Source organism: Dendropsophus ebraccatus, chromosome 7, assembly GCF_027789765.1.
Source record: "Dendropsophus ebraccatus isolate aDenEbr1 chromosome 7, aDenEbr1.pat, whole genome shotgun sequence".
Classification (NCBI taxonomy): Eukaryota; Metazoa; Chordata; class Amphibia; order Anura; family Hylidae; genus Dendropsophus; species Dendropsophus ebraccatus.
The window spans coordinates 12,880,286-12,892,848 of NC_091460.1; the positions used below are offsets into that span (position 1 = coordinate 12,880,286).

Consider the following 12,563-nt stretch of genomic DNA (forward strand, 5'->3'; position numbering starts at 1 on the left):
GGGCCATATCCCCGCTGCCCCCCTTGTTAGATTCCTTATGGGGTGTAGTTTCCAGAATGGGGTCACTTGTGGGGGGTTTCTACTGTCCTGGCCGCACAGAGGCTTTGTAATTGCATCATGGCATCCTCTAATGGGAATGGCGGCCATACCTACTTAGCTGGGGAAAAGGGACAATTCTAATTTATTTGGGGGTATTAGGCCAATTATTAGTTTATAAGGTTGGAAATGACAGGTGTCCATCAAATTCAACCTGTGTTGATCCAGAGGAAGGCAAAAAACCCTCGTGAGGCAGACGACAGTAGCCTCATCAGTGGGAAAAATTCCTTCCCGACTCCATAATGGCGATCAGAATAATCCCTGGATCAACGTGACCCCTGAAATAGGAATAAGGGACAGAATTTAGATAATGTAGAACCCCAGTGACGTGTGGTGCACCTTGAAGCGATCCAATATGCAGAGGCCGGGGTGATCAGGACAGGTGTCACACTGGGAAATGGCGTCCTTCCTGATCCCCCTGTTACGCCACACTCTGCACTTCTTCTGGGGTCTCCTGTTTTCCAGTGTGGGGGACGTCACCTGGAAAATGTTGTCCTGGTGCGATCCGGGGTCCTTCATATCCAGAAGCGCTGGGTCCGCTCCATGGCTGCTAAATATTAGGGCTCTATTACCACTTCTGATATTTTTGGATTGTGCCGCAAGCTACAGTAGCTCGGGCAGCGAGGGACCAGAAGAGGGGGGCGCTGGTATAAATGTTATCCCCGTACGGGTGGTAACCTTTATCCAGCAGTGGGAAGATCAGTTCCTGGACGATCTCCCCACTAACTCCGAGGATGGGGGGGGAGGGGGCATCTGGGGGCATCTGGGGCTGGATTCGGGTGTCCCTTCCTTCATACACTGTAATGGTACATGTACACTGCGGAATGGCGAAGGATAACCCTTTGTGCATTCCGCAGCTGGCATTTGCCAGCGGACTGATGGAGGCGTGCGTCTCCGCTCGTGTCACACTCCATTCTATGCACGGGCGGATTCCGCCCTCTGTCCAAAGAATGAATGTGTTCATTCTTTGGACGGACAACGGAATCCGCCCATGCATAGAATAGAGTCTATGACACGGGCGGAGACGCGCGCCTGCATCAGTCCGCCGGCGGGTGCCAGCTGAGGAATGCACAAAGGGTTATCCTTCGCCATTCCGCAGTGTGCACGCACCCTAAATCTGTAAGTGTACCGTGAGGTACGCTCACAGAGTTTGTAGAATTTCACGCCATACCGTGATCTCTTATTGGGACGTTACTGGCGGAAAAGACGTGTCTGGGGGGCAGCGTACGCTACGCTACCCCCAGACACGTCACTTGATGATGATGATGATGATGAGGATGAATGGGGGAAAGAAGGATCCCCCCATTCATTCTCACTGGCTGTTTCGGTGTTGGAGGCAATAATAGCATATGCGTCCGACGCCGAAAACACCCTGGGGGCCATCTTTATACGGGGACTAGTATATGGGGTATGTAAATGTTTATTGTAAAACTTTATTTCATGTAGTATAGTGTAATGTAGTGTTTTTTAAGTTTTTTTGACAGTAAGAAAATAATATCCATACGCCAAGAAAGGAGCTGCTGATAAATGCCGCACTTACGTGCGGCACTTATCAGCAGACAGTGGCGGTAGGATATAGGGGGGAAAAAACGCTCCTACGCCAAAAAGGAGGAGTTGCTGATCAGTGGCGCACTTACGTGCGATGCTGATCAGTACTCAGCGGCGTTAGGGCGCAAAAAAAGTAAAAAAAAAAAAATTGGGGGAAAAAAAAAAAAATTCTTTTTAACTCAAAGCAACTGATCAGTGAATGATATTCACTGATCAGCCGCTAGGGGGCAGTAGAGAGAAGATTGACGGAGATTACCGAGGCCCGCCCAAAACGAAGACCCGAGTGTTTCCGAAGATTTCCGACGCTGGACGAACGAACCCGGCAGCGACGCGAAGAAGATGCGAGGATGGCGCGGACCGCAGATCTTCGCTCCGGACGGCCAGATCAGGTGAGTATGGTACACCTGCACCACACACACCTGTTCTGCACCTCTCAGCTACCTAGCTGGGGGGTGCAGAACCCGGCAAAACTGTTTTTTACAGTATGATCGCCGTGATGGGCCGGCCGGTACTGGCCGGCCTATCACGGCGATTGTGGGGGTGGCATCGGCGCCATCTTTGGTGGGGACACTTATGGCGATTGGTGCTATCTCGGACAGCACCAATCGCCATTGCTTTCCGGGTCACCGATGACCCGGAAAGCTGTTTTCAGCTGCTATATGCTGATCTGTATTGATCAGCATATAGCAGCGATCGTCGGCACGGGAGGGGTTAATCACCCCCCGTGCCGACGAGCAGAGATGGCCTGCTATACATTATAGCAGGCCATCTTCCCCGACCGCTGTGTGTGAACACACAGCGATCGGGGAAACATCGGGCGTACCTATACGCCCGTTTGCGTTAAAGCCCACCCTGCGGGGGCGTATAGGTACGCCCGATGTCGTTAAGGGGTTAAGGGACCCAGGTCGCTCTTTAAGGGACATATTTCGCTCTTAAAAGGACCCAGGTCGCTCATAAAGGGACCCGGGTCGCTCTTAAAGGGACCCAGATCGCTCTAGCCACGTGGGTCTCTTTAAGAGCGACATGGGTCCCATACCTTTTGGAGTGACTTGGGTCCCTTTAAGAAGAACATGTGTCCCGTCCGTTTAAGAGCAACTTGGGTCCCGTCCCTTTAAGGGCATTTTGGATCCCCTTAAGAGCTACATGGTACCCTTTAAGAGCGACTTGGGTCCCGTCCCTTTAAGAACGACTTGGGTCCCTTTAAGAGCGACATGGCTCCCGTCCCTTTAAGAGCGACTTGGGTCCCTTTAAGAGCGACTTGCATTCCTTTAAGGGCGACCTGGGTCCCTTTAAGAGCGATCTAAGTACTTATAATGGCAAAGATCTTTGCTCGGTTACCATGACAATCTTACTCATGTCGGGGAGACAAAATGGTTAAGGACCTTCCATATATTACATCTTCTATTGGCCAATAGTGGACATGTGACTGTGGATGTTGTAATACAGTGCCTGACGAGACCTTAGAGTTCCTATTGGCTGCTATATTTCAGCTATTTGCATATGTATTGTGATTGGCTGTTAGCGGTTAGAGTGTGGCCATTATTTGCAATGGGCCATTATTTTCTATGGGAAATTCGGGGTCTTTAAACGTAAATTTCTTAAAAACGACAAATTCGATCGAAACGAAAAATAGATAGCACACCACAGACCACCGAGGGCTTCGAAAAGAAGTTTGAACGGAGTGTGTGCGCAAAGCGGTTCGGGCTGTATTACGCGCAGAAAAATGGCTGGAAGAAGAAGAAACAGAAGAAGAAGAAGAATACGGATTACAATATAGGGATTTTCAAGCACTATAATTATCTTTTAGGTCATTTTTTAACCACATATTCATATTTTCTTTTTTAGAAGCAAATTTGCTCTGAATTAAATTATTCTTTGGGTTATACTTCGTCTAAACGTTATAAAGGGTTTGTTTTCTACCCATTCTCCAAAAGATGTATCACCCTCCAGTATATTCCAATATTTATTGATAACACTATGGATTTGTGGGGCCATGGGAGACAGCTTAAAGGAAAAAGCAAATCTATTGTTATTCTTTTTACATTGTGATGCTGTTCTGAGAAGAATTGCCCTATCTTTCATTTTTGCTCTATTGCATGCTTCATCTAGAAGGGATGTCGCATAGCCTCTCTGCAAAACCCTCTCACCAAATATCTATGCCAACAGAACACAGAAATCTTAGCAACGTATTTTATGGGATGTGTTGACAATGTATTTCTAGGAGACCCCATTAAATACATCCATAGACTTCTGCATGAAATGTGAGATGAAATCTTTTTCCCCCCCCACAGAATAAAACTCCTAGAATATGAGCAGCTGATGGCTTTTATTTTTGCCATTGATGAAATTAACAGGAACCCCGATATCCTCCCTAATGTCACCCTGGGGTATCATGTGTTTGATTCCTGTGGAAATATAAATAAAGTTATAAAGGACGTTCTGCATATAATGACCGGGATTTGGAGCCCATTTGGAATTCCTAACTATTCCTATAAGAAGCACAGTAGACTGGCCGGTTACATTGGAGATCTCCATTCATCCACTACAGTGCCCATGGCCCAATTTTTGAGCATGTTTGGATACACTCAGGTAACTGCACTTCCCGAGATGACTATAGGTCTGTTCACCCAAGAGTTGTTATAGAAATGTCTCAACACAAAAATAGTTCCATTCATTTGGGTCCATGTGTACATGTATGTTAGTGTTGTTTTGGGCACCTTTTTTTGTTTTTACCCAACTCTTCAAAAGAATTCCTTGAGGAATCACATACTGTAAGTTGTAATGAGAAAAATGCAGGGGATAAAACACTAAGGGGGACATTTACTAAGGAGTCTTCTAATTAGGATTTGTGTATATTTTGTTCCAATATCTTGTGACTGATTTATTAAATTGTAGCACGGCCATAGTGATTTCATATAAGTAAAAAGTTGCAAAAAGTAAAATATTGCGCAGATATATTCCCCTGGTACTGACCAGACATAGGCCTGCACCAGTTTGTAAGACTTTATAAAAAGTCGGAAATGATAAATTGGGTGCTAATCCAGTGAAAACAACGTAAAAAAATGTAAACATTTATGAATAATAAAAACAGTCAGGTAAACCCCTTAACGACCGCGGGCGTAAATGTATGCCCCCGAAGTCCGTGCCTTAACGCAAACGGACGTACATTTACGTCCGCGGTTTCCCTGATCGCTGTGTGTACACACACAGCGATCGGGGAAGAAGGCCTGCTATGATGTATAGCAGGCCATCTCTGCTCGTCGGCACGAGGGGTGATTAAACCCCCCCCCCATGCCGATGATCGCTGCTATAGGCTGATCAATTCAGATCAGCCAATAGCAGCTGAAAAGTCCGAGACAGCACCAATCGCCATCAGTGTCCTGGGGAAAGATGGCGCCTGTGCCACCCCCACGATCACCGTGAAACTCCAGCTTGCATATGCAAGTCTATAGCCTGCTACCGCTTGCAGTCAAGATTCATCTGTTGCACGCAGTGGTGCGAAACAACTCTTCACATCCAACTCTTCACTTCACATTTATGCTGTCTTGAAATGCTTTGCGTACTCAACAAATATGGTCAACATTGAAGACACCATCATCTGCGCTATTAGAGATGGGTGAAGTGAATCTGCCGAATCACGTAGTCAAATCACTCCGCTTTGTGAACCAAATTCTGCGCGTTTTGTTACCAAATTGGCAGGGCCGATTCTAAAATGGTGCGAACCCTGAAATGGTGCCCCCACCTCTGCCAAACCTATTGAAAATCATAAGTAAGGTGTGTGTGCTGAAAATGTGCAAATAATAATAATAATAATAATAAGTGCTTACACAATCCAGCTCCACCAAACACCTACCTGGTCAATCACTACCTTCCATCCTCACATAGGATAAGACGGGAAAAGATTTAAAGTTTCAAATTCCACCAGTGTGTAAATAATTCTTTAATCTTTATTGTTTGGAATTCGCTTAACAAAACAACGCGCACTGACAGCGCAATTTGCAGCAAAACTTAAATTGCCAGATTCAGTTTGCTCATCTCTACTTATAATACTTTAATCTTTTGGGCCATGTTCCCATGGCGTATAACATTGCGTGTTACTGAAGATCATCCCAGCCGGTACTGCAGAATGATCTTTATTTCTGATGAATTAGGATGCGTGCGCACAGTATGAAACGACATGTCTGTACAGCTGCAATTCAATTAATAGCGGCCGCACAAAACTGACATGTCAGTTTTTCGTGCAGCCTGTTAGAATCCCGGCCGGAGTGATTTAAAGTTTTATTATTGGATGGTTCCATTTACAAATATAAAAAATGTTCTTCTCTTTTTTTTACGCATATTTATAGTCCCCTGTGGGATTTCTTTGAGTAATATACTGTTTTCTCATAGGAATCAATGCAGTAAATACATTGATCAATGATTCTGCACCCCACTGCCTTCAGCAGCCTGTAGCTATCGCCAATGTAAGGCAGCCATGGGGGCTTAGCAAAGGCCTCTAGTGGCCTGTACAATAGATTGGGTCACCACAACCTCACAGCAGAGAGCTGCACCAATGCGCCACCAACAGGGCGATTTCAATACTTCAATCAGTTTTGTCAGCAGCATCTAAATGGTTAAATAGCCAACATGGATGATCATCCCATGCCAGCCCGAATACATATGTTGTTAAGGGCTTAAAGGGACTCTGTACCCACAATCTGCCCCCCCCCCCCTCAGTTTGGCAGGTGATGCAGTTATTGTCCTAAAAAAACAACTTTTAAACTTGCAGCCCCGTGCCCTACGGGCGTGGCCTAGATTGTGTATGCATTAGTCTGGCACAACCTCTCTGTCCCTCCTCCCCGCCCTCCTCATCATTAGGAATGCTCCAGGCAGATTGCCTACTATTCGTCAGCTGTGTCAGCATGGCACATGGGTTGCATCGTTAAGGTACCTGTGCAATGTTCAGACAGGAGAAAATGTTCCAGTGGCATTCCTAATGATGAGGAGGGTGGGGAGGAGGGACAGAGGGGTAGTGCAAAGTTAGGGCACAGATACTTCCGTAGGGCACAGGGCTGCAAGTTTAAAAGTAATGTTTTATGACAATAACTGCATCACCTGCCGAAGGGCCCCAAGGACAGATCTTGGACTAAAAGCAGCTATCCGAGGGTACAAGTGGTTTGGGGGGGGGGGGATTGTGAGTATTAAAGTATATAGGAGCTGCCACTATTGTTAGTATAGAGCCAACTGCTTATAGGTCCGTCCTCTGTGTACAAGCACCAACCAACTGATCCAGCAGATGGGCTTTCAATGGTTATCTGTTGGAAAACCTTGTTAAAGGGGGTCTCCGGGAAAAAAAGTTTTTAAATGGTATCTTTCACAAATTTTATGCTACCTTAAATTAATGCAGCATAAACTAGTGACAGAAATGCTGAACAGAATGGGTTATTACTTACACAGGAGAATCGGCCTCGTGCTGCACCAATCCCTCCCGCTGCTGATTGACAGCCGACTGCCTATACACAGTATAGATAGACAACTGCCAATGAGCAGCCAGTGGTCAGAGGAATCTGGTGCTCATGCATATCGATGACTACTTTGCCCACGCACATATTGGAATAGTGTGCGCTCCTGAAAGTCCTTCTTATTTGGAGGGATATCTATGAATCAGCTGCACAAAACAAGGTAAGTGATACATCATTCTGTTCAGTCTAACACGGTGCTCCCCGCTGACACCTCTGTACATATTTGACATTAACTTTATGCCTATAGATCAGTTATGGAGCCAGAGATCCACTACTTAGCGACAGGAAGCTGTATCCAAACTTTTTCCGAACTGTGCAGGACTATGAGATACAACATGTGGCGATTGCAAAATTAATAAAAAGATTCGGATGGAACTGGGTCGGGGTCATAACCTCAGCCGATGACCCCGGAGAACGTGAAGCTGAACATCTGACCCAAACACTCAGCGAATATGGGATTTGCACTGAATTCAACCATAAAGTTTCCGAAAAAAAAGATTCAATAAAAAAAATCAAAGAACTTAAATCTTCTTCTTCTCAGATTTTTATTATTTGCGGGACATTCGCCACGAGTTATATGCAGTCACTTCCTGACATAGCAGACATTCTGGGACAAAGAACGGCCATCCTTCCGGCATCATGGTCAAGTGCCGTAGAATTTACTAATCCTTTTTTTAATTATATGCTGGATCATAGTCTGGTGTTTGTTCCTCCATTCCGTCACATCCCTGGATTTAGGGAACATTTATTTACCTTTCATCCATCTACCCGACCCCATGATAAGATACTGGAGGACATCTGGATACAATTGTATTCCTGCCTCTCAGGAAACAAGCGTAAAGATAAATTATATTCCATAGACTTCGATATAACTCTACATAATTGTACTGAGGAGAAGACATATGAAAAGCTTTTCAAGAATATTGGAGATCCAGTGGCCTACAAAGTATATTTATCAGTGATGAGTATGGCGCACGCCCTCCATGATTTATCCACCTTCTTACATATAACTGGAGCAAAGGAACTGAAAGCTTTTCGGTATCAAAATACAGTAAGTAAAAAGTGTGTCTGTGTGTGTGTGTGTGTGTGTGTGGGGGGGTGTTAACAGGTCTGGTGCTGGTGTGAGGAGATGAGGATTACTAGTCAGGCTGGCTGGAGCCCTATAAAAGGGGTATACACTGCTCAGGAAAAAAAGGAAAACTCAAATAACACATCCTAGATCTGAATGAATGAAATATTCTCATTGGATTCTGTACAAAGCTGAATGTGCTAACAACAAAATCACACAAACATCATCAATGGAAATCACATTTATTACCCAATGGCGGCCTGGATTTGGAGTCACACACAAAATTCCAGTGGGAAAAAAACCCTCCAGACTGATCCAACTTTGCTGTAATGTCCTTAAAACAAGTCACCATGAGGCTGAGTATAGTGTGTGCCCTCCACGTGCCTGAATGACCTCCCTACAACACCTGGGCATGCTCCTGATGAGGTGGCGGATGGTCTCCTAAGGGATCTCCTCCCAGACCTGGACTAAAGCATCCACCAACATCAGTGTGTACTGCAACGTGACGTTGGTGGATAGAGCGAGACATGATATCCCAGATGTGCTCAATCGGATTCAGGTCTGGGGAACAGGTGGCCCGTCCATAGCTTCAATGCCTTCATCTTGCAGAAATTGCTGACACACTCCAGCCACATGAAGTCTAGCATTGTCCTGTATTAGGAGGAACCCAGGGCCAACTGCACCAGCATATGGTCTCACAAGGGCTCTGAGGTTCTCATCTCGGTACCTAATGGCAGTACGCTGGATTTGCCAATCCTGGTGTTTTTTGCAAATGCCAAGCGTCCTGCACGGTGTTGGTGGTGCTCTGAGCACAACCCCCATCTGTAAACGTCGGGCCCTCATACCATCCTCATGGAGTCAGTTTGTAACCATTTTTGCAGACACATGCATATTTGTGGACTGCTGGAGGTCATTTTGCAGGGCTCTGGCAGTGCTTCTCCTGTTCCTCCTTGCCCAAAGCTGGAGGTAGCGGTCCTGCTGCTGGGTTGTTGGCCTCCTATGTCCTCCTCCACATCTCCTGGTGTACTGGCCTGTCTCCTGGTAGCGCTTTCAGCCTCTGGACATCTCACTGCCACAGCTCGCATTGATGTGCCATCCTGGATAAGCTGCACTACGTGAGCCACTTGTGTGGGTTCAGTCCGTCTCATGGTACCACAAGTGTGAAAGAACCACCAACATTCAAAAGTGACTAAAACCTCAGCCAGAAAGCATAGGTACTGAGAAGTGAACCTGTAGTATTTTTTCAACTTGAATTTTGTGTGTGACTCTAAATCCAGGCCGCCATTCGTTAATAAATGTGATTTCCACTGATGTTGTTTGTGTGATTTTGTTGTCAGTAGGGATGGTTTGAACCTGACGAGTTTCGGGTTCGTACGAACCTGAACTCTCGGCAGGTTCGGACCATCCCTAGTTGTCAGTACATTCAAATTTGTACAGAACAAATGTTTAAATAAGAATATTTCATTCATTCAGATCTAGAATGTGTTATTTGAGTGTTCCCTTTATTTTTTGAGCAGTGTATATATCATCCAAACATAGTTTATCTTCAAACCTTTCAAAGAAATTCTATTTTTCAAAAATGAAAATTTTGCAGTTCGTTTTGAATTAAACTTTTTTTTAATGATGGCAGCTTTAGGAACTTACGAGGAAAGAAGCTCAGAAAATAAAAATCACACATAATGGCTGCAGTGGCATAGTTACTATGGAGGCAGACCACACAACTGTTATGGGGCCCATGTGGCAGGGCTCATTCCCCCCCCCCCCCCCTTCTTAGCAACAGGTGACAGGCAGAAAGATGCAGAGAGCAGCAGGTCTCTTCTGACCCCCCTCCCCTGCAGTGACCCCCTCCTGTATACAGCTCTGCAGTCGGTGAGGAGGGGGAGTGACTGCACACTGCACAGTCTAGGCTGAAAGAAGAGGAAGAGGAGACTTCATAAGAGGACATCCCTCAAGTTTACTGTTCTGCATAAAAGGTAAGTGTGTGTGTGTGTGTGTGTGTGTGTGTGTGCATATCTGTGTAATGTCTGGGTGTGTTTGTACATGTCTGTCACCATGTGTCTATTTGTGTGTTAGTACAATAGATATATGTATATGTAAACTGTGTGTGTTTGTATCTGTGTAATTTGTGTGTGTGTGTTTGAATACTTGTGCATCTATGTAATGTGCATTGAAAATACTTTAATGCAAGTCAGCTTTAACAGTAACAACTTCAGGAGCAGGTGCAGGTGATAAAAATGAAGACTAGGAAATGCAGTTGAGGTAGCTTAGGGTAGGGTAGAGTAGGTATGGGAACCATCTCGGGGGCCTTGTCCAAGTAGTAGCGTACTTTGCCGGGAAGTAGATTAGTAGTAGAGTTGAGGGAGAGTGAAGAATACTTTTGTTCACATTTAGATTAGTTGCTGACCGCCTTGTACCCAACCAGATCAAAGAGTAACAGGTTGGGTAGTACGAGCCCCAGGCCTTTACAACTGGGTGTAGCAGACTTTCTGAGGCTTCCCAGAAATGCTGTGCGCAGTCTTTAAGATAATTTTCTCGCTATTTGTCTTACTGGGGATGAGTTCCTTGTTGTGGCAACTGTTCTGAGAATACGGGCAGTAGCGGATTAAAATCGGTCCATTTCAGGTGATAGTCTGGTGCCCTGAGCTCCTGGGGGCCCATGCAACGCAACGTAAAAAGACCTATACTTTCAGTGGTGTATTATCTCCTTTCTACAGTTTTGCCATGATTTGCAAATTAAATAGCTGATTTTCTACCTCAATTTTGCAAAACTCAGTCACAGGACTTGTAGGAGATGGAGGTCACAGGACTGGTAGGAGATGGAGGGCACAGGACTGGTAGGAGATGGAGGTCACAGGACTGGTAGGAGATGGAGGTCACAGGACTGGTAGGAGATGGAGGGCACAGGACTGGTAGGAGATGGAGGTCACAGGACTGGTAGGAGATGGAGGTCACAGGACTGGTAGGAGATGGAGTCACAGAACTGGTAGGAGATGGAGTCACAGAACTGGTAGGAGATGGGGGTCATAGAACTGGTAGGAGATGGAGTCCCAGGACTGGTAGGAGATGGAGTCATAGAACTGGTAGGAGATGGAGTCACAGGACTGGTAGGAGATGGAGTTACATGACTGGTAGGAGATGGAGTCATAGGACTGGTAGGAGATGGAGGTCACAGGACTGGTAGGAGATGGGGGTCATAGAACTGGTAGGAGATGGAGTCACAGGACTGGTAGGAGATAGAGGTCACAGGACTGGTAGGAGATGGGGGTCATAGAACTGGTAGGAGATGGAGTCCCAGGACTGGTAGGAGATGGAGTCATAGAACTGGTAGGAGATGGAGTCATAGAACTGGTAGGAGATGGAGTCACAGGATTGGTAGGAGATGGAGTTACATGACTGGTAGGAGATGGAGTCATAGGATTGGTAGGAGATGGAGTCACAGGACTGGTAGGAGATGGAGTTACATGACTGGTAGGAGATGGAGTCATAGGACCGATAGGAGATGGAGTCACAGGACTGGTAGGAGATGGAGTCATAGGATTGGTAGGAGATTGAGTCACAGGACTGGTAGGAGATGGAGTTACATGACTGGTAGGAGATGGAGTCATAGGACTGGTAGGAGATGGAGTTACATGACTGGTAGGAAATGGAGTCACAGGACTGGCAGGAAATGGAGTCAAAGCACCGAAGGGAGATGGACTTACAGGTCTAGTAGGAGATGATGTTACAGGACAGAGAGGAGATGGAGTCATAACACTGGTAGGAAATGGATACATAGGACTGGTAGGAGATGAAGTTACAAGACTAGTAGGAGATTGGATCAAAAGACTGGTAGGAGATGGAATAATAGTAATCCATGCCAAAGCTATAAAGACTTTTACCTGATCAAACTCTGGAGCAGAAAACTTACCATCATCCATGCAAAAATAATTTTAACGGCACAAGGTTGTGTCTGTTATCCCGTACCTGCTGCGGATCACACTGCGCTTCTGTCATCTGGTCTTGTGCTCTTACTCAGTGTATTTGTCTTCTGGCAGCTTGTCACCTGTGCTGAGCCGGCTCCCTGGGGGATTGGGCTCCCTCTAGTGGCAGAAGCCCGCCTGTTTACCTGTATTTAAAGCGACTCTGTACCCACAATGTGCCCCCTCTTAACCACTTGTACCTTTGGATAGCTGTTTTTAATCCAAGATCTGTCCTGGGCTCCATTCAACAGGTGATGCAGTTATTATCCTAAAAAAAACAACTTTGAAACTTGCAGCCCTGTGTCAAATTGGTGTGGCCTAGAGTGTCTGTGCCCTAGGCCTGCACCACCTCTCTGTCCCTCCTCCCCACCCTCCTCATCATTAGGAATG

At 45.9% G+C, this 12,563-nt stretch overlaps 1 protein-coding gene across 1 annotated transcript in view; it reads left to right on the plus strand.

Moving 5' to 3' along the window:
* Positions 1-1,983: 1,983 nt before the first annotated feature.
* The window catches only part of LOC138796444 (vomeronasal type-2 receptor 26-like), a 37,461-nt gene continuing 26,881 nt past the window's right edge, over positions 1,984-12,563 (plus strand). The window contains exons 1-3 of the mRNA XM_069976048.1: positions 1,984-2,033; positions 3,936-4,233; positions 7,393-8,196. Coding sequence (XP_069832149.1) covers positions 1,984-2,033; positions 3,936-4,233; positions 7,393-8,196 — 1,152 coding nt within the window. The remainder of the gene's footprint in view (positions 2,034-3,935; positions 4,234-7,392; positions 8,197-12,563) is intronic.